General features: G+C 42.8%; 1 protein-coding gene across 2 annotated transcripts in view; it reads left to right on the plus strand.

Annotated features, from left to right (window-relative positions):
• KREMEN1 (kringle containing transmembrane protein 1) overlaps nucleotides 1-25,374 on the plus strand; it is a 52,970-nt gene that overhangs the window by 7,270 nt on the left and 20,326 nt on the right. For both annotated transcript variants that reach the window (XM_090291773.1, XM_090291774.1), the window contains exons 2-3: nucleotides 8,696-8,858; nucleotides 12,377-12,468. In XM_090291773.1, the coding sequence (XP_090147899.1) occupies nucleotides 8,696-8,858; nucleotides 12,377-12,468 (255 nt within the window). The remainder of the gene's footprint in view (nucleotides 1-8,695; nucleotides 8,859-12,376; nucleotides 12,469-25,374) is intronic.

The following is a 25,374-nucleotide window of genomic DNA, read 5'->3' on the forward strand; positions in this document are numbered from 1 at the left end:
CGCTTGTTCCTGTTAACAAGTCATCACTACTACTGAGTCTTTCCTTCTGCTCCACACTGTCTCCCTGGTCAGCACTTCAAAATGTGTCACTTAAGTCATTTTTATCTTGAGATCAGCTAACAAGTGCTTATCAAATGCCTACTGCATGCCCAACATCATCAAGTAGGACTCATCTCTGTGCCATTTCACAGAAGACTACGACTTTGTTGCTTCAGGTTTCACTTTAAAGACATGCTCTAGAGATATGCTGTCTACCTGGCAGTCAGCTCCCACCCAAGCACTCTTGTATTATTTGGCCGTCTCATGCCAACAGGGGAAGCTGAATAGCCCCAAGGCTGGCTTCCGTGGAGCATTACCTGCCCTCCAGGACACAATTATTGGAGAAATTTCTAGCCATCTGAAATTAAAAATAGCCCTAGCTGGTGTGGTCAGTGGATTGAGTGCCAGTCTGAGAACCAAAGGGTCACCGGTTTGATTCCCAGTCAGGGCACATGCCTGCACTGAGGGCCAGGTCCCAACTTGGGGACATGTGAGAGGCAACTGATCAGTGTGTCTCTCACACATCAATGTTTCTCTTCCTCTCTTTCTCCCTCACTTCCCCTCTCTCTAAAAATAAATAAATAAAAGCTTTAAAAAAAAAATAGAGCACTGGCAATACTGATAGAACTTGCCCGAAAGCTGGATTATGTCAGTTTATTTTATCTCCTTTTAGACTGATTGAGAGCTTCAGACAATGTGAAATACAGTTGCTCAGGAGATGGTGAAGCAAGTGTAGATTTGAGCCAGATATCTCCTCTTAAAGCAAACTCAGAATATAAAAAATGTTACATTTATTGCAAATGTGTTGATTATTCCCTGTTACAACTGGCTTCACCATAGCCTTTTTTAAAAATAGCAGATTCCCCTAGTTTACATAGCAAGTATTTCACTTTTCAAATACTTGATTTACATAAACTTCCCTAGGTAAGTCATGATTACTATAGAGATACAAATTGGTAAGGAAGATGGGGCACTCTGAATATGTCTATAATTTTTTTTTTTTTCTATCCTCTAGCTCCCCATACACCTGCTTCCCTCATTAAACTAGCATTTGCCAGGCATGGTCTGTGTGGTCTGTAATTCTTAAGGCTATGGAGATGAGAGAGATGCTCAAGAAACTCATGGGCTAATGGGAGCAGGGCCAGGTTCTTCTTGAGCAATTACAGGTCAAGGTTATCAAGTCTTATAAGAGCTATGGCAGCAGGCATTGGGGGCTTGTTTTAGAGCCCCTGGTTTCTATCGGAGTATAGTGCTAACTATTCTAGATCTTTGCTTCCAAATAGTGCTCCATCTTTTGTCTAGTTCTTTGTTTCCTTTAGAGTTGACTTACAATGAACTAAGTTACTGTCCACCAGAGAACTGGACTTTGAGCTTTAAAATATCTATGGTTCCAGCTTCTTTATGTGAAAACTATTTCTAGTGTGAATTTTTTTTTCAAGATTGAAGTAGATCTATTTGTACTCAAATATTGTATCAAGAGAGGTACCATCACCAAAGTGTGATAGAAAATGTTCTGGTGGTATTGGCAGTCAAATCCATGGTTAATTAAGAGTTCTGCTGAGTCCATTCTTTAACTGAGGCTTGGCCTAATCTCTTTGTATATGTTATAGAGCTAGATTCTTTCTCAAAGAACTGCCTTTTGGTTTTCAATTTGATGACTGTATGTGTTTATAATATCCTAAATGGTAAATATAAATTCCTCAAGCACTACTGCATATTCATGGTGACTTCCTGGCAAAAACACTGGTACTTCACCATGTCCAGTGGGTCCTGCCTGGGTAGGAGTAAAGCAGATTTAAGATGTGAGCCAGATGGGAAAACAGTGATACCCAAGCAGCCCTGCATTCTGGACCTCTCTGCCTCGATAATTATGTGTTTTTAAAAAATTTTTATATAACAATTAATAAGGACCCCTTTCTAAAGTGTTTTCATGGGTCTTCTGATTTTAAACTTCTGGTTTTATGCTTACTGTTGGAATAGCCTTTTAAGTAATTAAATATTTCATCTGTTTATAATAGAGATAAATAAACTGGAGAGTCAAAGAGATAAATCTCAAGTTCCCTTCCAAAAGTATAAATTCTTTAGTTAAAGTAACTTTGAAAAGCTTGGCCTTTTTTTCCTGTTACTGTTTTTAAGGACACTGTTTTCTTGAATGAAAAGGAATATCAAAGATATTTTAATGAAAAAACTACTAGTAACTTTAAAATTACAGTGATTATTTTTGTGGCAGTTTTACTTTGGGCAAAAGTACGGCTTCTTCTGTGGTCATTTAAACTGTTAATAAGTAGCCAAAGAACATGTTGTGTGAATGTCTACCTTCATTTTAGATGACTGAATTGATGACTGATTGAGTTTGTTTATAGTTCTTGAAAAGAAACAAAGGTAGATTAATTGTAAAACAACATGTTAATAACCATTTTCAAGATGTCCTTTACAACAGTTTTATTATAGGAAATTTAGAACATACACAAAAATAGAAGAATATAAGGAAATCTATGTGCCCATCTCTCAGCTTCCATGATGATCAACCATGGCCAATATTATTTCATTTGTACCCCCTTCATTCCCTCAACTAGAATATTTTATGGCAAATCTCAGATATTGTATCATCTCATCTGTAAACATTTCAGTATATACCCCTAAATGATAACAACTTTTTAAAAACATAGTAACAGTACTGTTACCCTTATTACATCTAGAAACATTCGCAATAATGCTTTAATATCATCAAATACCCAGTCAGTCGGCGTTCAGGTTTCCCTGGTTGTCCTCATCAGTGTGTTCTTCATTCAAATCAAGATCTAAGCAAGGTGTGTTTAAGTGAGGTGTCTCTTGAGTCTCTATTAAGCTATAGGTTTCCCCTCTTTTTCTTTTTTCTTTGCAATTTATTTGTTGAAGATGTAGTTTCTTCTAAGCAAAAAGAGTACTTAAGTACCTTTTCAGAGGGAAGGTCCATATGAGCAGTGAGTTACCTTTTTTTTACTGTAGGATTCTCACTTCCATTAGAGAAACATGTAGAATTGGAGGATTTTAAGCCTGAGCAGACTTTTGAGCTATCAGTCCTTTCTAGTCATTATAACCTCAGACTTTTTCGTTAGAATCTTGAAGTTAAGAGTAAAGAGACATTGAGAACATGTGATTCAAATCCCCTCATTTCACAGGTGAAGAAACTGAGGCCCAAGGTGTCTAGGTGATTTCCTGAAATGACACAGTTTAAGCTACTTAACTAGTGTTCCTCTTTATTCCAGTGATTCTCAGTGCACTATATGTATAGAGGAACCCTCCCCCATGTCTCAAAATGGTCCTCTCTCTAGTCTAGACCTGATAACCTTCCTAAAATAATTAGGTCTCCTGATGTAGTCAACCCCTTTATTTCAGAGATAAAGAAACACAAGTTGCAAAAGGGATGTGCTGCGCACCAAGGCAGCAGAGAGTGGCCAAGCCAGAGTTGGAGCAAAGCTCTTCTTATCAGTGTTCTTCCCTGACCATGAGTGCTCTTCCTATCCTAACAGAGAGGCAATGCTCAGCTCTGCAGTCAGGCGGCCATATTAGTGTGAGTCCAGGCCCCCTTCACTGCTTAACAACCATGGTGCCTTTACGAGGTACTAGCTGCAATTTAGTTCAGTATGTGCAATTTATAAACGTTAAATGATTGCCCATTAAATCATTAGATAGACTGACTTTGAGAATTATAATGTGTAAAATATGTTTGGAAATATTTATAGGTCTTCTGCATGCCGTGCCTGTAAATTAATTGAAATCTTCAAATAATTTTACATACAGCATGTATGTGAGATCCTATGGGATTTGCAGTATAGGTATTAAAGTGTAGAACATATATGCCGTCAGTCGGTCTTTTCTTTATACCTAACCCTTCTAAATTCCAAGCAGAATGAACAATAATAGTTCTATGATAAAAATACTCCAGCTAGGTTTTATTAGCCATGAAGGAGTTTGAGCTTTCACCCAAATGTAGTCTTTGCTCTCAGGTATTACTACCAGGGGAATGACCTTCAGGCCTTCATACAGTAGCAGGTCCTTCAGAAAACAATTGGTCTGCACAAAACTATTTGCTTAAGATTCTCAACTGAGGATTTGTATACCCTACAGTGATTCTACTAATCTCAGAATTTTAAAAAAACTTTGCATCTCTGATTTTTAAAATAAATGCCACCTGCCATACTTTAGAGGATTTTGGTGATGAGGGAAAAGACAAGAATTTCCAACTTGGAAAGGTAGAATTAATCTTCTGAGTGCTTTGATGGTGACCTTGGAAGTTTTTATCAGGGAAGTTTTCTGGTATATTACTAAGTTTCTGCCAGGCTTATATTGAACTATTTTCATTCAATTCCCAATACAAAAGATTTGGAGTTTTTCAATGGAAAGGTGAGGTCGAACAGAGATGAATTCTGTGAAGTAATTGGTATCTAGCTAGAGAAGACAGGGAGGGGAAAAAAGTTCCTCAGCTTTCTCAGTTTATGATTCCTTCCTTTTCAAAACACCTTCCCCCTTGACTTCCAAGACCCACACACTCTCTTACCTTTCCTCTTACCTTTCCAGCTGTACTTTCTCAGTGATCATTGCCAGGCTTCCTCTTTTTAAGCCTGAAATGGTGGAGGGCCCCTGGGCTCAGGCCCAGGTGTCTTCTCTCTCCACACACAGCAATCCTATTCTCTCTGCATGTAAGTGCTGTTACCACCACATTTCTAGCTCTAACTTCAGCCTCTTTCCTCAGCTCCAGGCTTATTTAACATTCTGCTTACTCTCTCTCTCCCTCGACTTCCTGAAAGGTGTCTCAAACTTAACTGATCCAAACCAAACCCTTCATTGTACACCAAGGTATTCCGCCCCCCTGTGTCCTCCCCACTGTAGTAAATGGTGTCAGCACTCACCCAGTTGCTCAGACCCAAACCCCTGATGTTGTTACCTGACTCTTCTTTCTCTCAGACCCTGTATTCAAACCCCTAGCTTCAAAATACACCCAGAACCTAGTCTAGGCCGTTCTTCTTTCTAGCCTGTCTTCTGCAGCAGCCACCTAACTGGTATCCCTGCTGAGTTCTCGTCTCTCTACTCTTCTTCATCCACTCAGCAGCTAGACAGTTCTATTAAAAGATAAGTCAGATCATGTCATTTCTCTGCTCAAAACCCTCCAATGGCTTCCCCTCACATTTAGAACAAAAACCAAAACCTAATTTACGTAACAGCCCTCAAGACCTCACCTGTCCTGGCCTTGCCTGCCTCCTCCTCTTCATTTCCCACCCACCCTTCCCCACCACATGCCCTCCTTCAGTCAGATCAGAGGAGCTGCCTTGTATTTCTCCACGCCTGCCAGGCAAATTGCTGCTTGCTGGGGTTTTGCCTCTGCTTTGCCTTCTGCTGTTAACACTCTTCCCACATCACTTAAATGGTTTGCTTCATCCCCTCATATCTCTGCTCAAACATCTCCTCCTCCAGGCCTTTCCTGACCCACTCTATCCAAAAGAAAACCTCCACCAGTTGATCTCCATCCCCTTCATTTTTCCTTGTAGCCCTTCTCACTATGTGCTGTTAATTTTGACTGGTTTGTGATGAGCGTGTCTGCCATCAGCGTGTAACCTCCGTGAATGCGGTGTCCACCACTGCAGACCCAGTGCTGTGAGCAGCGCAAGGCGCGTAGTATGTGTTGAATATATATTTGTTGAATGAATTAATGAATAATACGCTAGAGATTATACCTATTACCTTTACTCATTTGCTTTCACTGAATGCATAAATATACAGCTGGCCATGTGATATTTTATTTTTTATTGGTTTAAGCCACTCCTTGCCTATCTAGCCAAAGTTTATGTCAGTTTCAGAGCAGCAGAAAATAAGGAAGGCAGGGTCCTCATTATCTAGTACCACACCCTACCTAGTATTCTGATGAAATCAAGATGCACACATAACTGTAATCTACACCACTCAAGTTTGTTTTTCTTGCACTTTTTCAAAATTGACATGCCCTGGGCAAATCCGTTCAAAAAATAATCATAAAATCTTGTACATTGCCTCAGTTTCCCTAGTGTAACGAGAACAAGATTGAGTCTGGGAGAAACAGACTAAAGCGAACAAGCCTGCACTTTCCCATCCCTCTCTCAGATGCCACCTCATCCCCATTCATGAGGACCGACACATGCGTGGATGGTCGCCACACTCTTTTGTGTTCCAAATCAAGTCGTCTGAGCCTCTGGGAACACTGACCCACCACCCTACAGGCTGCTGTCTGTTGCTAAGGCCTGCAGTTCTGGCTCCTGGGCCCCTCCTCAACCACTCAGAGTTGAAAGAGATATAATAACACATAGCAATTAAAATTCTAGTAACTGGCAAAGATTAGAGGTTCTCATGCCTGATTAGTTAACAGAATCACCTGGGTAGCTTTATAGAAATTCAGGTTCCCAGGTCCCCCTCTAACCCTGCTGGTGGGAAAGGGCTCTAGTGTGGTATACACACTCGTACACACGGTCTCACTCTTCCCACCTCTCTCTTTCTCTCTCTAGCAGATCATATATAATCCTATGAAACAAACAAAAGCAGAAAAATAGGTGCGGAGATGTTGGGGAAGGTTCTTCTGAGGAGGTAACATTCAGTGTGCCATGGAGCACCCTTTGGGGCAGGACCTAGGGTGGAGTGTTGACAGAATCGAAAGCAGACCAGCGTCGCTGGAGCACAGCGAGTGAGTCGGGGAAGAGCTTGGGGTGTGCTGGGAGGGTGGGCTGGGGCCACATCACAGAAGCTTTGCAGACAAGGTCAGAGGGTTTGGGCTTTGTTCCCAGTGCTCTTGTCTTCCTGAGACGTTTGAGGCCGGTGTGGAGAATGGATTGCAGAAGTGGAAAGCGGAAACTGTGAGACCTGAACAAGGCTGTCCTGTCCTTGGACAGCGAAGGGGACAGAAGAGGTGGCACCCAGGATGGAGAGGAGAGGGTGGCTTCAGGATATATATTTGAAGGAAGTCAACAGGATTGAAAGTGGCATGAGGGAGAAGACAGAGAAAACAGGGATGGTGCTGAGGAGCTCCCACTAGAGGCAGTACAGAATGGGGCTCAGTGCCCCTTGCCTCCTCTGTAAAATGGCGGTGTCAGGGGACCTGCTGCCTGGCTCGGTGGTGAGTTGATATTTGTAAAGCACTTAGGACAGAGCTTGGCTCATGGTAAAACACTCTGTAAGCATTAGTGGTGATGTGGATGGTGGTGATTCATCCAAGGTCACACAGCTGGTCAGCAGCAGGTCCAGGATAAAAAGCCAGGGCTCAGTTTCTTGGTTCAGTGTATTTCATGCTACACTGAGCTGCCTCCTTCAATTACCTTTGAATTTTTTTTATATTTTCAGACTCTTGGTAGAGGGTTTGGTTGCCATGGTACATGAAGTGTCACACATCGTAACATATGAAAGTCCCACCAAACACTAGAGTGTTCTGTGCAGCCTGGAATTCCAGATTATTTTGGCTATCCATAAAACCATGCTCTTCCAGACAAAACACAGGGCCCAGCTAGTGGGAGAAAGGGGTACAGGAAGAGAGGTGGTCTGTAGATAGACTTTTAAATATTAAAAGAAATATCTTCTAGAGTACAAATGTGCTCACATTGTGCACATGCCTCGGCTGGAGTAGGCACGTGGACTGCAAGGGGATCCTTGATACCGGATGTTAGAGGTCAGTGCATGCCAGGAGAAGGGAATAAGTCAAGTTCAGAATGTTAGTGTAACTCCTCCAGATCATCAGGTTCCTAGTGATACATCTTAAAGAAGGGTTTGAAGTGCTTCTGTTTTAGCTAAGCTAATTTTTAAAAACTGCTCTTTGTACTGTGCCTTTCTCATGAACCTCTGTGAATTCAATGTGTGCAATATGTGGGGGGAAATGCTATCTGCCTCAGTGCCCATCCCCCCAAAGTCTGAGATTTTAGAAGCACATCGTTGCACCTACACGGATTTTGCCACAGTACAAAATGTAGCTGAGACCATGTTCAGTGTGTCTTGGAGGAAGAAATTCCAGAAACAGGTGAGACAGAATGCCAGCTCAGCCTGTCCTCCCTGCTGTCGACTGTTTTGTTGCACCTCCATCTCTTAACAGCATGGGGAAAACTGTTCTTCATTACCAGGGAATGTGAGTCATTCCCAGACTTGTGCGACTGGGATTCCAAAGCGTTGCTGTATCCGATGGTCTTATTAAATCCAAGTGTCAGTGCAGCCTTTCAGACTGTAGGGGAGAGCTCAGTTACAGCTGGTGACCTGGTTCTAGTTACCACACAGAGACACTGGCAAGAGCAGTGACCCCCTCCGAGCACCCAGAACTCCTCACGGGTGGCTGTTGCCAACTGTTACCAGATTTGGGGGTTTCCTGGTTCACTTCATGGGCTTCGATACATTTCAGCTCCCTGTTTATATCTTAGTTGGGCTGTGTATGCTTTAAGGGAAGATGTTCTAGTGTATATAGACAAACCAGTGCCAAGATGAGCATTTGGAGGGTATTTCGATTCAGATTTACTCGGCCCTAACAATGTTAGTTTTCCTGTGTCCGGGATCGATCTACCAAGACACTCCATTTCCAGCTTGGTCCAAGCAAAACAAATAAAACATCAACCAGAGAGGGAGGAGACCATAGATGTTGCCAGAAAATTAGTTTGCTCTCTTTTCTTTCTCCTAGAATGTTTCACAGCCAATGGTGCAGATTACAGGGGAACGCAGAACTGGACCGCACTACAAAGCGGGAAGCCATGTCTGTTCTGGAACGAGACTTTCCAGCACCCATACAACACTCTGAAGTACCCCAACGGGGAGGGGGGCCTGGGCGAGCACAACTATTGCAGGTAAGATGGGGCTGCATAGTACTTAAAAAAAAAAAAATCTCCGGTCTCCTCTTTCAGTCTTTTCCAACCTTGCTCACAACCAGGGAAAGCGTCTTTGTCTCCTTTTGGCCAACTCAGAAGGCCTTCCTTGTTATTATTTTTAAAAATCTTTCTCTCACACTTTGTGTGCACCCCCCCCCCCCACACACACACAATCTACCACCCTTTCAGCTCAGGTTGCTTTGATGCTGGTTTTCAGAGCTCTGCCTTCCTGTCCGCTCACTTGTGTGTCTCTTTGTGGGAGGAGGTTGTCAGCCGGCCCTTTCACCAGTGGACAGTCACGGACAGCAAAGCTTCTTAAGCTGCTGTGAATGTAGCGGTCAAGCAAAAGCACCATCTGTGTCCCATACTTCCCTGTGCTTCTGAGCAAAAAAAAAAAAAGCTGCCCCGCATTAACCCACTTTCTGCCAGCCCAGGATAACCTTCTCTGGGAGCAGCGGCAGCCGAGATCTGTGCTGTTTGCTCCCTTTCAGTAGACAGGTGTTTCTTTGCTCTTCCCCTGTCTGATTCTAGCAGGGGCTCTTAACCTGAGGCCTATGATGCTTCAAATGTGTACTTGCAGTTTTCTGGGGAGATTATCCATGACTTTGACCAGATTCTCAGTTATTAGTGATCTAAGACAAATAAAAAATTACTGTTCTGTAGGGATCAGAGCAACAGTTCTAAGCACTTTTGGTTATAGCTTTGTTTTAGCTATTTATACCCAAGATCCTGGTAATGTGACTCATATTTCAGCAATGTGTTGAATTTAATTATTATTAGGACAGGTGCAAAGACAGCCTCTGGAGCCATTGGGACAGGGCAAAATGATTCCTAAGTTACGCTTTGAGCCACACAGAGTGTCCCCGGTCCCACCGTATGTTGGAAATTAAACCGTGGCATGCTGACCCAGCTGAGCCGCCATGTTTACACCTGCATGGCAGAGGTGACACTGTTTACCTTTTGCCCTCTCTAGTGCTTTTGTTAACACTCTACGACCCTTGTGGTTGTCTTGAAGTCACCAGGTCAATAGTCTGTATTTATTATCCCTGTGCGTTCAGCTCTTTTCTTTTTTTTTTCTCCTGCCATTTGCTGGGCTCTTTCCTTCACCTCTGTCCTAATCTGTACCAGCTAGCCATTTCCCCATGGTTGTGTTGCATTATTTTTTAGTTTGTTACTATAAAAAAATAGTATTAAAAGCTTTTCCAAAAAAATTCCCCAAAACTACAGACATATATTGTTTAAATATAAAGTGCTGCATTTTACTTCTTTCCTGGCAAATACCCATCCCCCCACCAAGCCCCACTTCCCAGAGGTAACAATTTGCATATATGCTACTTCACATTTTGCTGGTTTTTATATTTTATTGTTAAAGTTATACAAGCTCATTGAGCAATTCTTTTACAATTTATTTTCAAAACGATACATGTTCATTAAAATTTTTTGCATAATTAAAAATTTAATCCCACTTCATTTCTGATATTTTCCTTCCCCTAGTTTTTCTATTCATAGGAATAGTTGGGTTGGGAAGAGTATTTAGGAAGAAAAACCAGTGTTTGTTTTTTGTTTTTACGTAGTTACTTACATTCTTGTTCTAAGTGTCTCTTGCTTTCTATCAAGCAAGTCTTCTCAGAAGAGTGCCTGTTTTTAAGTCTGACTTTAAGGTAAACTTGAAATTTCCACTGAGGTTTAATTTATATGAAGAAAAATATTTACTCATAGGTCAGCACCCTGTTCTCTCCACAGGCTCCCAGAAATGTACTAGTAAAGATTCATTAAGAGCCCAGTGAGAGCCAGGGATGGCCACCTTCCCCCCCCACCCCCAGCCCCGGCTGGCTGCAGCCCTCCCCTGCATTGATTCGATGGAACGCACCCAGCCTGAACTACCAGTTTACACTGCAAAAAGAGAGGCCGAAATTGTTGATTGTTATCACATCGGAGAGTCTGGGCCTTTTGCTTTTAGCACTGCAGTGAAGTCAAAGATGAATTTGCTGGTTCTTTATTAAGCTATTCTGATGCTTTTCAGAATGGTTTTGACATTGATAACAAACAGTTGTTTTCTAAGGTCTTTACCAAATACTACATCAAAGCCGAACACTGAATAGAGGGAGGAAGATGACAGTGAAGTACTGTTTAAAGAAGGGCTTTGTACAAGTTCTCCTACTTTGATTTCTCGGCTGACATCCGACACTGTTTGTCTTGTGTGAGGTTTCCAGATCCATCACAGCTGAGAGGTCTGCGAGATGACGAGTGAAGGGAATGCACTTTCTGGGCTCCGCATATCTGGATCAGAGGGGAAGACAGGGAGACGGGAGGAGCAGAATTGGCGCTGGCACCTGCCTTTGGGCACAAAAAATAAAAGGACCCTTTGTGCTTTAGGGTGTCTTATCTTCTGGGCCACACAATAGGCTTATCCCTCTCAAGCCTGATAGGGGTTGCTCCAAAGCTCCTGCTGCTGGGTCTTTATGCCCATTTCCGGCCTAACTGGAGTGTCAGGTTTCCAGTGTTCTGAGTCTAAATAAAGGGAGCTTGGGAAGCAGTGAAGAGAGGCGAGGCTTTTCTGTGTGTCCAGTAGCCCCTGCCATTTTTTTGTTAGTTTCTGTGGTATTGCCCATTATTGTCATGGCATCGCTGAGCTGAAAAGACCTTACAGGGCATTTATTCCAAGGCGCGCTTTTAGAAATGTGAAACTAATCTTTTAAAAATATTATTGCTATATCAGAAGTTGGTACCAGGGCTACCAGACTGTAGTTTCTGACTGAAATTCTTTGGCCCAGTTTTCTTCAGAATTCTCTTAGAAGTTAGGATTTTAAAATAAGAATAGGACCCATTTCCCTGAAAGAAGTTGACCAGCCCAATCCTGGTAAAAGCTTGTCAATGGAGCCTATATTATGTAAATTTTCCATATTACTAAAATGTGTCTCTACACCACCTAGCATTCTGTTATATGGCTATACCATATTTATTTAACCAATCCTTAACTGTTGTTTGTAACCTTTTTGTATTATAAAAATGCTGTGATGAACACCTTTGTAAGATTTCCGTAGAATAAAGTACTAAAGGAGAAATTGCCAAGTGAAGGGGGTTTGCACATTTTTAGCCATCCTGACTACTTACATCCTTCACATTCTTATCCACAGCAGAAAGAGTACCTGTGCTCTCCCAGCCATGGAAATTCCATATGCACACTTAAGGTGCCAGTGCTGTTTGTCATGATTTGTTCAGCGGTCAGTTGTCCCCGTTACACTGTAGTGTCTTTGTATAAACATATATCACCTTTGCTTACTCCCCTTCTACCCCCTCCTGCCCCCAAGCTCTGAAGTATATGTTGGAGGAGAAAGGTGTTAGCATTTCTCCTTCGTAAGAGGTAGCATTGAGGTACATACCAATTATGAAAAATACCAGAAGCTGAAGCGTTCCTTTTTGGTAAAACTGAAAAGCCATGAGCTTGTTGACTTAAAATGATGGAAATATTACTGGTGTGTCCTCTTCCCCAACAGAAACCCCGATGGAGATGTGAGCCCCTGGTGCTACGTGGCAGAGCATGAGGATGGCGTCTACTGGAAGTACTGTGAGATACCTGCTTGCCAGAGTAAGACTAATGCACCACCTGTAGGTTTCAGGACACTGAACACTCAGAGTGGAGCGTGGGAAGGCCACTGCCAGAGGGCCCGTAGTTCAGGCAGGTGGATTTCATGAAGCAGGTAAAAGGAGAAGCCGCCCTGGCCTGAGGATTTCACTTTTCTTGTTGAGGATTTTCAGAAATGGAAATGCCTGGCTCCCTGAGGATCCCATTTCCTTGGTGCATAAGCTCAACCGGAATTTCTGTTTCTACTTAGTTTCCTCATGCTTATTTTTCCATCAATAGAGAAGGCAACAGTAGCTCCATAGCAAGCCAGGGAGACACCTCGTATTTTTGTGAATGACTTTGTTTTAGAATGAATGAAGATAATAAAACTAAGTTTTGGCATTACTTATTATTTGGATTTAATGTGCTATGTCCCCTAAAAAATGATTTTCAGTAAATATCTAATTAAATACCCCCCAAAGCTGATGTGATACCCTTTATCCTCACATTAGCATAAAGAGGTTCTGGTATTTTTTTAATGAAAATTTACAACTTGTCCCTTTCTACTACCAAAAAAAAAATTCCTCAGTCTCTTACTATGAGGCCTGTTTTCTAACAGTTCACTCATTTATTCCTATATTCAGTGTTTACATTATGCCAGATGCAAAGGCAGGAAGATACCCTGACCCTCAGGAAATTAATGATGTGACAGAGACTCTTAGAAAGATACTCTAAAACAAAGTACAAAATATTGTAGGAAGATTTAAAGTACAGAAGCCAAAACTAAACATGGTACTAAGCAGTTCACTAATGTAGTGTTTGTAATACCTTTCTAAATATGCCAAAGGAGCAGGGTTTCTCAGTTCCTAGAGCTGAAGGCAGGACAGCTCATTCATAAAAACTCCCTCCGGGTTATTTTTCCTTGTTATTTAAACCTACTCCTTGCCCTGCCTTTTTTCTCATTCCTCAGTTCAGGAGCCTGTGGATATAGAGTGGTTCGCATGGCACCTGGGACCCCCTTTCTCGCGCCCACTCCAACAGTCCAGATTCTGATGCCTCATGGGGAAAGGGCACCTTCTAAACCGGGGCTGCAGGCCCAGTCCTCACCTTTTATAAGTTAAACTTCCGGATCTCACCACTGCCTGGCGGTTAGGCCGTAGCTTCACTATCCTCCTAACCTGAGTATGTCTTGATTCAGTCCCAGAACTGAGAAAACAGTAAAGACCAGAAGAAAGGGCTTCTGCTCAGTCTGCTTAATCAAATTTTTAAAATGAAAAACATCTCATTTGGCTCTAGTTATGTAAAGAAGAAAGGGGTAGGGGGAAAGGAAAGCAAATTTTTCTCGGTCCATTTGTTCTACACAAAGATAGTCTTTTAGTACCAGCCTATGTCATTCTCTCGGGAACGGCAAAGAAGGGATTTCAATCTGGTTGCTTTCATTTGGAAAGATAATCCTCAACTTGCATTTTATAAAATATAATTTGGGCCAATGGGAGCTGACTTATGTGGTCACTGAAATTAAGTTTCAAAAGACAGAATTAGAGCAAAACTTATACAAGCCACCTAGTACCCCTCTAATTCATAATATTTATTGGATGTGTCTTGCTGTTCCAAAAAAAAGGGAAAATTTAATATTACTGGTATTTCCTTTTTTTATGGCCCTTTGGTAACCCTCTCAAAGCTTCTAAAGCTGGCCTTGAAATGGTGTGGGTAGGGAGACTTACAGAAGTTGGGAATAAGAACTGGAGTTTGAGGGGGTAGGGAGTGACTGGCTTCGGTTCTTCGGAAAAGCCTCACGTTCACCCTGTGGGTACCAGGGTGCCCCATTAAGCCGAGCCTCAAGCCTTGAGTCTGGCAGAACACTGTGCATCCAGTTTGTCTGATTAACATAGTTGAGAAAAACTCCTGTGACATTTGCAGCGAGAGACCTTGGTAATTGACTAGTGGACTCAACGGAGATACAGCCTGCCTATTTTAAGCCAGTTTTGCCCTATTTTTGGAAGTAGAGTCATAATTTTCATGAATAATACTAACCCTCTGTGTGAAGCCCACTATTCATGATTAGCACTGAACTTGTCATACAGGAAAAGGCCTGTGACATGATCAGAGTTTTGAAAAGTTTATATCTGAATATAACAGGCACAGCAGGAGCCAGGGGGAATGAATGTTTAGAGACAAAGCAGAATGTGGTTGAATGGTAGGCTATTGTGTGAAGACCGGAATCTCTGCCCCTCGGCGCGTTACATAGGGACTAAAACAAGGAGGGAGGCGGACATGAAGTATGACTCAAAAGGGGGGCCAAGAGAAATTTGAACCGTGCTCTTGACCTATGGAGAACGGATCAGAACTTCCTGTTAGAAGGAGAGCAGCTCTGAGGTAATGGGATTTGCTCTTCAAACTACTCTACCAGTACGTTTCTCAGAAACCCCAAGTTTTTAGTGCAGGCAGAAGTAACACAGATTTTAAAAGCAAATTCTGTCTCTTTTGTAAAAAACCACCCTCACCATTCTAATTCCCATTTATTTCACTACTTTTGAGGGACATGCTTGTGTGGACCTCAGTGTTGCTTTTGCTTTGCTCTATTTTACCTATGGGTTCTTTATAACAGGTGTTGTGTTTTGTTTTGTTTTTTAAGTAAATAATCTAGTTGTGAGTGGGAGAAGGAACCTACAAATGGTAGTAAAGGCTAATATAATTTTCTTCACACATAGCTGATTTGGGCCACAGGCGTGAGAAACTTCCCTTCTCGTCCCCGAGAGCTATTGTTTGTTTGCTATAAAACATTCACTTGATTGCTACAAACTCAACTATAAAAATTCATCTTTGAAATAATTAGCAAAGTTTGAATACAGACTATTAGATTATATTAAGGAATCACTGTTAATTTTATTAGGTACAATAAAGTTATTTTAAATGACAGATGTATACTGAAATATTTGTGGTTGAAATAATATTATGTCTGGGATTTGTTTTAAAATGGTCCAGTCTTCCAAAAAGTGAGTAAGTTGGGGTAAGGGAAATAGAGGAAATGAGAATGTTTTTTTTAAAAAAGTGAACATTTATTGACGTGGAGTGACAGGCTCATTAGTCTTTCCTACTTTTGTGTGTATCTGAAAGTTTCCATTGCGAAATATAAATTTTATAATATTTTAAAGTTTTATAATATTTTAAATATTATAAAAATTAAATGCATACATACAGCATTCAGAGTACCTGGATTCAAATGTGTAACAAGAGTAACCTAAATTGTAATGCTTTTACGTGTAGCTCACAGGTATCTGGGTTAGTTATTAAAATTAGTGATTAGAGTTTTTGTTATTGAAGTTAATAAAACTATTAGGTATCCTTTAAAGTTATTAAAACTGTTATTTGAGTTAGTTATTATTAAAGTTAAAGCTATCTAGTAAAGATAGTTATTTAAAGTTAGTTATTAAAGTTTAGAATCACAAGGACTTTAGAGATAATTAGCTGTGACAACATTTTTTAAGCTCCAATCATAAGCCAGACCTTATACAACATGGGGAACACAAGGATGGCATGGTCTGCAGCCTGTCGGGGGGAGCCCCTAGTCTAGAACTAAGGACAGACACATAAACAGATAGGCATATGCAAGATACTCTATTATCTGTGAGAAGTTTTCTGGAGATTTTATTGTTCACACAGACCAGCCCTACAAGGGTACCAGTGATAGCACCTGAGCAATATGGGACCTTTGGTCAGTTTCAGCCAATGACCTTACTGGCTCAAGTTGCTTTTAATTAAATAACACCCTGACCTTGTTAAAACGGGTTTGCTGTTCCTTACAGAAATGGAGCCCCAAAAATCAGGATTTGAAAGCTTCCAACTGTGAACCCTAATAAGAGTTTTTAAAGCTGTGTTCAGGGCTTGAGTAAAAAGCCAAGGGCACTTTGGCAGTGGTGGTCAGGACAGTGTCTAAATTATAGAAAATGTTTTGTTTCTGTTAACATTTTCTGCATTGTAATGTCAGCACTGATTTTTAGTGTGTCTTAGCTTTTGTTTGAGCTATTGCTGAGAATCTGCTGGGTACAAAGCACTTATATTCCCATTTTCTTATTTAACTTTTTTGATAACCCTATGAAGCAGTGGTATGTCCTCTTCTAACCACCCGTTACCCGTTGTTCTAAAGAGAAAATGAGGCTAGAGTAGTTGAGTGGTTTGAAGAGGATTCCACTCTGAGCCAACAGGATTTGAGTCTCGGACTCCCAATGGCAAGGCCAGTGCCTTTCCTTCCAGTACTTGAGAACAGCCCCATTTCTTTTATTTCCATGAAAACCGGGATTCTGGGATGGATCCCGGCTACTGTTGAGGTCATTCTTGAGAATTCTCTTTGTGGATTGTTTGGGAATTAGAGTTTGAAATTCTGATAGTATGCTGAAGTATTAAGATTGCTTTTTTAACATTGTGGAAACCAAAGGATTAACTCAGTGGCGACAGAAGGTCTGCAGTTCAAGCTGTTAGCTCTAAGTCATTTTCTTTTCTTCTCTGGGTTTGGGAAATCCCAGGCCCCAGGAGGAAAGCAGGCTACAGTGGTATCCAGGAAGCATTTGTCGCACAGCAGAGTGGCCCTGTAGAATGTTGCGCTGTCTCCTGTCTCCGCGGGTGTTCCCAGCCCAGCTGTTCTCAGCTGGGAACCGGCTCCCAGAGTTGGACCCTGTGCATGAAACGCTGCATCAGGCAGCCTTGTCCCGGCCTCAGGGTCTCTCCATTCTTCATCGCATGAAGTTCACCTTGAAAAAAACACAACTCTGTGCATTGTTAACCCTTTACAGCTAAAACGAAACCTCAAACTCAGCCCATAGCCAAAGCAATATTGAAGTGAATATAAATTATGCACACTAATTTTTTTCACCTCTTCTGTCTTTCCATTACAATTAGGTTATGTTTTTAATTGAACCCTTTAGACTGCCTAAGTTAGCCATGTCAGAGTCCTGCTTTTTGTTGTTTATTCTTGCTTTATATGAGTAGTTTTGTTTTGCCAACTAGACTAAGCTTTTCAATGATAGGAGCAGGGGTAGCTCTGGAATTTCTGTGAAGGAGAAGCTTAAGGTAGAAAGGGGGACTCAAGGATTTCTCTTAAAACTGTATTTACATAGCAGACACCCTAATTTTACTTGGATTGTCTGTTATTTATGGAGGGGTGCTGATGGAATTTATGGGGGCTTTTCCCCATCAAGCCATATTTCTTAACAATTTTCCATAACTCCTAGCACAGTGGGGGGGGCCGTAATAGGTGCTCATCGGTACTTCTGATTACATAAAATTGTGTGTCTTCCAATAAGAGAAAACACAAACTTGTGAAAAGAATGTGGACTTGAGAGTCACACTAGCTTAGGTTTGAATCACTACTGATTTAATAGCTTATGGCAAAATGACTCTCCCCTGGGCCTTGGTTTCTTCATCTGTGCCTTCCAGGAATTCGAAGATTAATGAGTAAAATACAAACGATCCTCAGTCCAGGACCTAGCACACAGTAGGCAAGAAAGTATCGGCGGGTATTGTGGTGACCTGTGCTTTCCTCCAAGAAACAGACTACCATTGGCATGTTCCTGTCATCCGATTCCTGAGTAGGTCATGCCTAACCTGCGTGTTATTTCTATCCATTCCCTTCTTATCTAATTGACCATGGGGCTCAGTGAGGTGCCTCAGTGTCTGTGGTGGCTGTTCCTCTGGGGACTGACGTGGCACTGCACTCAGGGAACACAAGAGGCCCTGCATTTGTTCTTACAGGGCAGCTCTGTGGCTTTATATCTGGCATATACTCAATTAGTCTTTGTTTTTGGCAGTGACTGTTATTTAATTTTCCATTAAAAATATCGACTTTCTGGGTGGGCAGGGTAGGGGAAGCTGTGGGGGGGGGGGAGTGGGACAACTGTAATAGAAAGGATAAATAAATTATAAAAAAATAGACTTTCTGAACCAAATAGACATTTTCCTCAGTGACAGATATATACAGTAAGCAATATATATATATGAAATAGTCCATACCATCAGTATTACGATGTAATTAGGAATCTGAGTTATAAACATAGGAGAAAATTGGGGAGCAGCCCATCAATTAAATAAATAAGGTTGAATTATGAGGTAGAGTGCTGTGAGGTTTTGAAGATGAAAGGGCTCGGGATGAGTTGTGGAAACTAGAGTCATCATCACAGAGAAAGGTGGTTGGAGCTGGATGGGTCAGTGAACAGCCTGACAAGGACCTGGAGGGAGGGCACAGGATTGTTGTGCTTGTGGGTTGGGAACCAATCTGCCCACGTAGAAGAGTGGACAAAGAGGAACCAGATCAGACCTTGGTAGCCAGAGTTGATTAGATGGGGACCTGACGTGCTGAAAGCCCTCGCTTAGGAAGATGAGCCGGTGTCCATTTTATAGGACGGATCAGAGGAAGGAAGTCTGGGGAGGAGAGGGTGGGTGCAGATTTCTAAATCCAAAGGATAAGGGCCTCGGCTATGATGGCAGCAGTGAAATAAGTCAGGAAGGGTTAAATCTAAGATATTTAGAAAGAAGACTGAACTTGATGACAAGTGGAATATATAAGGGATGAAACAGCAGAAAAAAGTAAAAGATGACTCTGTGGTTCCTTGCCTGGGGTATTTGTGGTGTCCCTGAAAAAAAAGTTCAACTCAACAAACTGAGCTCTTCTTCCCAGAGGCACAGCTTTATCATTCCTCTTGAACTTGGACTGAACTTTTGTGGAGTAAGGTGTTTCAGTTATCTGCTGATGCCTAACAAGCCACCCCAAACCCTGGTAGCTTAAAACAACAACAGATTATCGTGTCTCCTGATTCCCTGGGTTGGCTGAGTTTCATCCAGCCTGCTCTTCTGTTACTCTCCTGTGGGCTCAGTCCCGTGGCTGCATTCAGCTGGGGCTCTGCTGGGGCAGGACATTCAGGATGGCTTTAGGACTCTATCTGGGTGACTGTTCTTTTTAGCAACATATTCAGACCTCTTGTATGGTGCCTGGCTGGTTTCAAAGAAGAGGAAGCAAAAGCTGCCAGTCCTCTTAAGTAAGGCATGAACTCAGAAGTCCACCACATTCTATTGATCAAAGCAAGTCAAAAAGCCAGCTCAGATTCAAGTGTAGATGAAATTGATTCCAACTATTAAAGTAGGGAACGACACACTTGTATGGACAGAGGAGGGGAGAAATTATATTAGAGTCTCCTTTGGAGACTGTCTATCACATTAAATAACCAGAAGTTACATTTCAGAGAAGGAACTCCCACCAGAAGAAAACTACTGCTGTAATACATCAGGGCTGTATGGGGGTCAGGATCCTTAGGATCTCTTACTACCTTCCCCTAGAGGTAAAATTTCATAGGTGAAAAAAGGCTGTTTACTTATTTATATGGGTGAGTTGTTATAGACTCAGAGACACATTTGGGACTACTTGAAGACTCAGAGTGACTGAAAAGGAGAGTTGGTGTTTAGAAATAAATTCATGGAGGTAAGGTGGGGCCATATTGTGATAGGACTTGGACCAAGATGGCAGCTATCAGATTTGAAACGGTTTTAGGCAGACAGGATTGGGTACAGTATGCTTATGGTCATAGGCTGAGAGTGTGGATGAATCTACACTTACCCCATTAATTCTCTGATGAAAGTATTCTAGATCATCGGTCCTCTGATAGGACTCCATGGCAAAAATTTCATGTGTACTTAGTCCTCGTTCTCACGGAAGTGGTGGCGGTGAGAAGACACCAGGTGTGAGAACAGTGATGTCAGACCTGACCTTGGTTCAGCAACTTTGGTACTTGAGTTCTGATTAGGAGAGATTTTAGAGCCCAAACTCAAACTATAAGATAAAGTCTATTTAGAAAGTCACAGAGGTAGAAGTGAGTGGTAGAAGAAATGGACTCAGGAAACAAATTACAGAGACAAAAAAAGAAAAGAAAGGTGCCCTTGGAGCTTAGGGAAGAGAAGGGTAAAGGCACGGGCCTTGGGGAGAAGGGAAGAGGAAGGAGAGGGGAAGGTGTAGGTGGGTGCACTTCTGGAAGGAAGAGTGCTCTGGGTCCTCTGTCATAAGGCCTTTTAAGGGTGAGAATTTTAGGGGAGGTCGCAGGGGAGGATCTCAATAGAATATTCATCAGCTTTCCAGGTGTGTCCTTTCAGGGCCATGGTCTCCACTGATTAGCTGGCACCAGGGCAGGGAGTCATCAGTGAATGCAGCTGGTCCTGATGTCAGCCATGGCATCACTTGTCAGGTTTTGCTGCTTTTTTGGGCCTGGAGCTGAAACAGAACTGAGGCCTTGATGTTATCTCTAGGGGTTAATGCTTAAGGGAGTGGTCATGCAAGGGCCACTTCGCATGAGGCCAGTCTTCACCCCTTGTTTCTCCTCAGGGGGTGGGGGCGGGGGGGGGGTTGCCACATGACAACAACATGCCAGGAAAGGAAAGTTCAGGGGAGGATCTGAAGCGCATGACCATGGATATGCTAGGGGAGGAAAGGTTGCCCTGGGGGTGAGGTCCTTGTTTTCCCAGTTTTGCCAGTTGCTAGGCACCTGGGGCTTTCTGCCCCGGTGACCTTCTGTACCTGGCCTGTCTTCCTTGCTCTGCTCCTGTCTGTCTAACTGCATACCACAGACAGGAGACATCAGCTACCCAGGCACCAATGCTGAGTGCCTGGGGCAAAAGATAGTCTCTGCCACACATAGTTAAATGACACTTAAAATAAGCAGTCTCTGCATCATTTCTGAAGAAGCAGATTTAACTTACCAGAAAAAATAAAAGATGTTCTGCAGACCCAGGGAAGAATTTTCTAAAATGCAGGACAAAAACTTTGCTTTTAGTTTCTTAAACAAATATCCCATATCTGGCCAGAGCACTGGAATAGAAAACACAGTAAGGATTTATTCTTATGCAAATTCCCATCTGAAGATGCACATTCAAATTGAGCTTTTACCATAATGGGCATGCTTTCAGTCTTTGTAAGGAATTGTTTGATTGCCAGGAGTAGAACTCACTCAAGCTGACTTGAACAGGAGGGATTTATTGGAAGGACTTTAGGAGTAGATCACAAAACCCCACTCCAGTGTCCCGAGAACCTGGAAAGTTTCTACTCTTGCCAACTCTCTTTGGGGCCACATGACTCCCACCTCTGCCTCTCTCAGCATGGCTTTCACTCTTCCTCCTGCTTGTGGACTGGCAGAATCAGCTCACTCATCAACTCACGTGGTTCAAACCTGGCTGGTCGCCTTAATGCCTACTTGACAGAACCTTACAGGTCCAGTGCCTACAACTGAATAACTGGATCCCAATTCCACCTTCCTGGGAGAGAGAACCTGGTGGCCCTAGTGGGAGTCAGCTGTGGCCAGAGGAGCAAGTCCTTTGGCCTGTCCCCAGCAAGCAGCAGTTGTGGGAGCAGACCGCCTGAGAAGGTGCCATGGGCCATAGGTGGTCCTCAGAAGAGGGCTGTCAGCCATGGAGACCCCCATGGAGATGCGTGTAGCACCTTCACCAGGAAGCCACATTTAAATCCAAGCGTAACAGGTGTTTAATAAGCCTGCCTGGTTGCTTCCCAGCCATTCCCTGGGACAGTAAAAGAACAACAGTTTCTGGATTAGTCGGAATAGAGGGCCGTCTCCCCTCAGTCACCTCTAAAACTTCCCTCTGTCAAGAACTCTGAACATCTGAAGAGAATGTTGGTAATTACCATCATGTGTTTTATAGCATCAACTATGATAAACAAAGGGTCCATTTGTATTTTAAGATAATTTTTTAAAATTTGAAAATAGCCCTGGCTGGTGTGACTCAGTGGATTAAGCATCAGTCTGCGAACCAAAGGGTCGCTGGCCCTGACTCCCAGTCAGGGCACACGCCTGGGTTGCAGGCCAGGCTCCCAGTTGGGGGCGTGCAAAGAGCAACCACACATTGATGTTCCTCTTCCTCTCTTTCTCCCTCCCTTCCCCTCTCTCTATAAATAAATAAATAAATAAATAAAAATCTTTAAAAAAAATTTTTTTAATTGAAAATAATGAAGCCTCTTTGGTAAGACAAAAAAATGCATGACCAAGCCACAGGACTTTAAAATAGCATTGAAAGTGAAAAGGAATTTGAGAACAAATATCCTTTTTCAAATTGAGTTTTCCTCCCTGCTTCTGGGAAGAGCTAAGGGTGGGTTACCGCCTGGAAATCCACTCAATTGACCAGTAATGCTTTTGAAGACTACATGACGTGTCTTCTCCGGCGAGACTTGGAGCCACACTTTCCAGTGCGACTCAGAGGGCAGTGGCACCCCTGAGGCTGGCTGGCCGCTGCTTCAGAGGCTAGCCTTGTGGTGCACAGAGCGTGGAGGGACTAATGCGTCATCTTCAGTTAGCTTCCCGGACGGGCCCTATCAGGAAAAGGGGCCCGGGACACCAAGAAAAAAACCGTGGCGTGAGAATCTGCACCCCTAGAGCTCTACCCTACTCTCCGTTTCCATCTTGTAGGCCCCCATGCAAGGCCCTTAACCTCGCTAAACTGGTTTCTTCTCTGTCAGGTAGCAATAATATGTCTTTCCTGCCTTCCTAAAAGGGCTGTGAGTTTCATGCAAGGTGCTTACACGCAAGTGCATTGTATGCTAGCCTGGTGGATGTAAGAGGTTAACATTTGAGTATCTGGAATCAAAGCCAGTGTTCTGAGGGGGCTGCCTTTGATTTTTGTCCTTTAATTCAATGCTATTTTATTGTTCTATTACTAAGCAGGTTGTTCCTGTTTGTGTGCTGAATGATAAAAGCCTTATTCCAAATAATGGTAATAGCACTGTTTATTCAGCACATACTATCTTGCTAGGCCTTGTGGTGTTTACCTTATTTACATTATCTTTTAATTACCCGTGAGGCAGTATTGTTCCTCATTCCACTGTTGATAAAACTAAGCTTGGAAAGGCTGCTGCGGAGAGGCCACAGTTCACCCTGTGGTTTGTCTGACTCCCAAACCCACGTTTGTGACCACTGCTGACTGCTTCTGGACAGATGGAGGAAGCACCAGTGCCTTCAGAGTAGTGCCACGTTCTGGGAAGTGAGCAAGGAAACACAACTCCTGAGCCATAACATGGATGGCAGAAGGTGGGGAGCACAAAGGTCCTCCACTTTTAAAAACTATTCTTATTTTTCACTCAATTCTAGCAAGCTCGATAGTTTTGTCCTACGCCTAAGAAGCAGCATATGAAGACGAGGATGAGTAAAGACTGCAGGCACTGACAGTGGAAAGAAGTAGGTGCTAAGACTCCTTCCAGTTCAAATGTTCTGAGGGTTCAGCAGCCGTGACAGTAACCAAGGAGACAGATTAAATATTAAAGTCAGACACAAGAGCATTAAAATAGCACACCAGTCTGGGGTCATTTGGTAAAGTACGCTTGATAACCTCCAACCACCAAGAAAACTTTCAAGTAGGTCAAACTAAGTGATGTTTGTTGTTGTTGTTTTTTAAGAAATAGCTAATGCATTTTAGAAAGGTTTCATCCAAAATAATAAAGATAAAATTTTAAGTTTTAAAGTTAACCTTTATGGAAAACTCAGTCATCTAAAACGGTGTTTCTGGATAGGCAAAGAGGACGGTGAGCAGGCAGGTCTCAAACCCCATGGTCACTTGCTTTAAGTGAACGTTGTTACAGATCAGCTCGGCTTTTCCCTTCTACTCTGCTGTCCTCATTTACCCACTCACTCCGTGATTTTAGCTGTCGATGCAGAACAGTTGTTCATTAGAGCACCTGCTGTGTGACGGGGACCATGCCAGCCCTGGGAACACAATGGCGTGTGAGAGATGTGGTCTTACCCTTAAGTGGTTCGTAGGTGACTGGGGAGAGAGACATAAACAGGTGTTTGGAATCAAGTTCAGCCTAGGCTGCTACAGGACTATGCAGCAGAGGCATGTAACCTTTGTGTGGGGGGCAGGCGGTGGGGGGGGGGATGATGGGAGGGCTACGGGGCTTCCCAGGGGAAGTGATGGGAGGGCTGCAATCTTAAGTAGTGAAAAATATTCCAAGCACGGGGAATAACATAAGAAAGTCCAGAGGCCAGAGTACAGTGTGCAGTTGGGAAACTTGCAGATACACTCTGATGTATCTTGACCTACGTATAGAGTGTGAGCCCAGGGATAGAGGAGTCATCCTGAAGGAAAAGGGGAAGGGGAGCAGCACAGATGGGGCAAGGTCTTGTGTAACATGTGAGAGTTTGGACTTCCCCCTGAGGGGCAGCCAGGGGTCTTTGAGGGTTTTGAGCAGGGCCCCAGCATACCTCTGCAACTCCTGTGGCTTTTCTCTCTCTGTCACTGGTTGTACTCACTTCTTTGTTCCTGCAAAGGCCAAGATCATTCATTCTTGCCTTAGGCCTCTGCCCTTGCCCTTATTTCTGCCTGGAATGTACTGTCAAGACTATCCTGGTGGCAGTGCACTAATTAGATTAGAGTAAGGTTAGCCTAGAAATGGGGGTGGAATAGGAGGCCGAAGCAGTGAATCTCAGAAAGGAGATGGTGTTCCAAACTGGGGAAGTGGCAGTGTGGAAAGAGACACAGATGTCAGCAGTGTTTTAGGAGGTGGAATTGACAGTGTCTGGCAAGTGATTGACTTGGATGGCAAGGATGATACCTCAGGCCATTGATATTCAAATGGTAGAGCAGCAGCATGGTGTGATCAGATTTCCAGTGATCTATCTACCTCACGATGTGTTTTGGGAATTCACTGCCCCAGTGGAACATGAGCTGCCTGGATTTGCTCCCTGAATTGTTGTGAATAAAGCTTATAGATTCCAGCTGCATTAATGCAACCCATGGCCTTGTTTATGTCTAATCTTAACATTTATGATTATGTGCCTTGGGCTATCTGTAAACTAATACCTAATAACATGCTTACTGGTGAGCATAAAGGAATAAATGAGACAAAAATCAAAGTGAATGACCAAGATGATCATGATCAAGTAGTTTTCATTA

The sequence above is a fragment of the Furipterus horrens genome, unplaced genomic scaffold (genome assembly GCF_987537825.1).
Source record: "Furipterus horrens unplaced genomic scaffold, mFurHor1.1.pri manual_scaffold_11, whole genome shotgun sequence".
NCBI lineage: Eukaryota > Metazoa > Chordata > Mammalia > Chiroptera > Furipteridae > Furipterus > Furipterus horrens.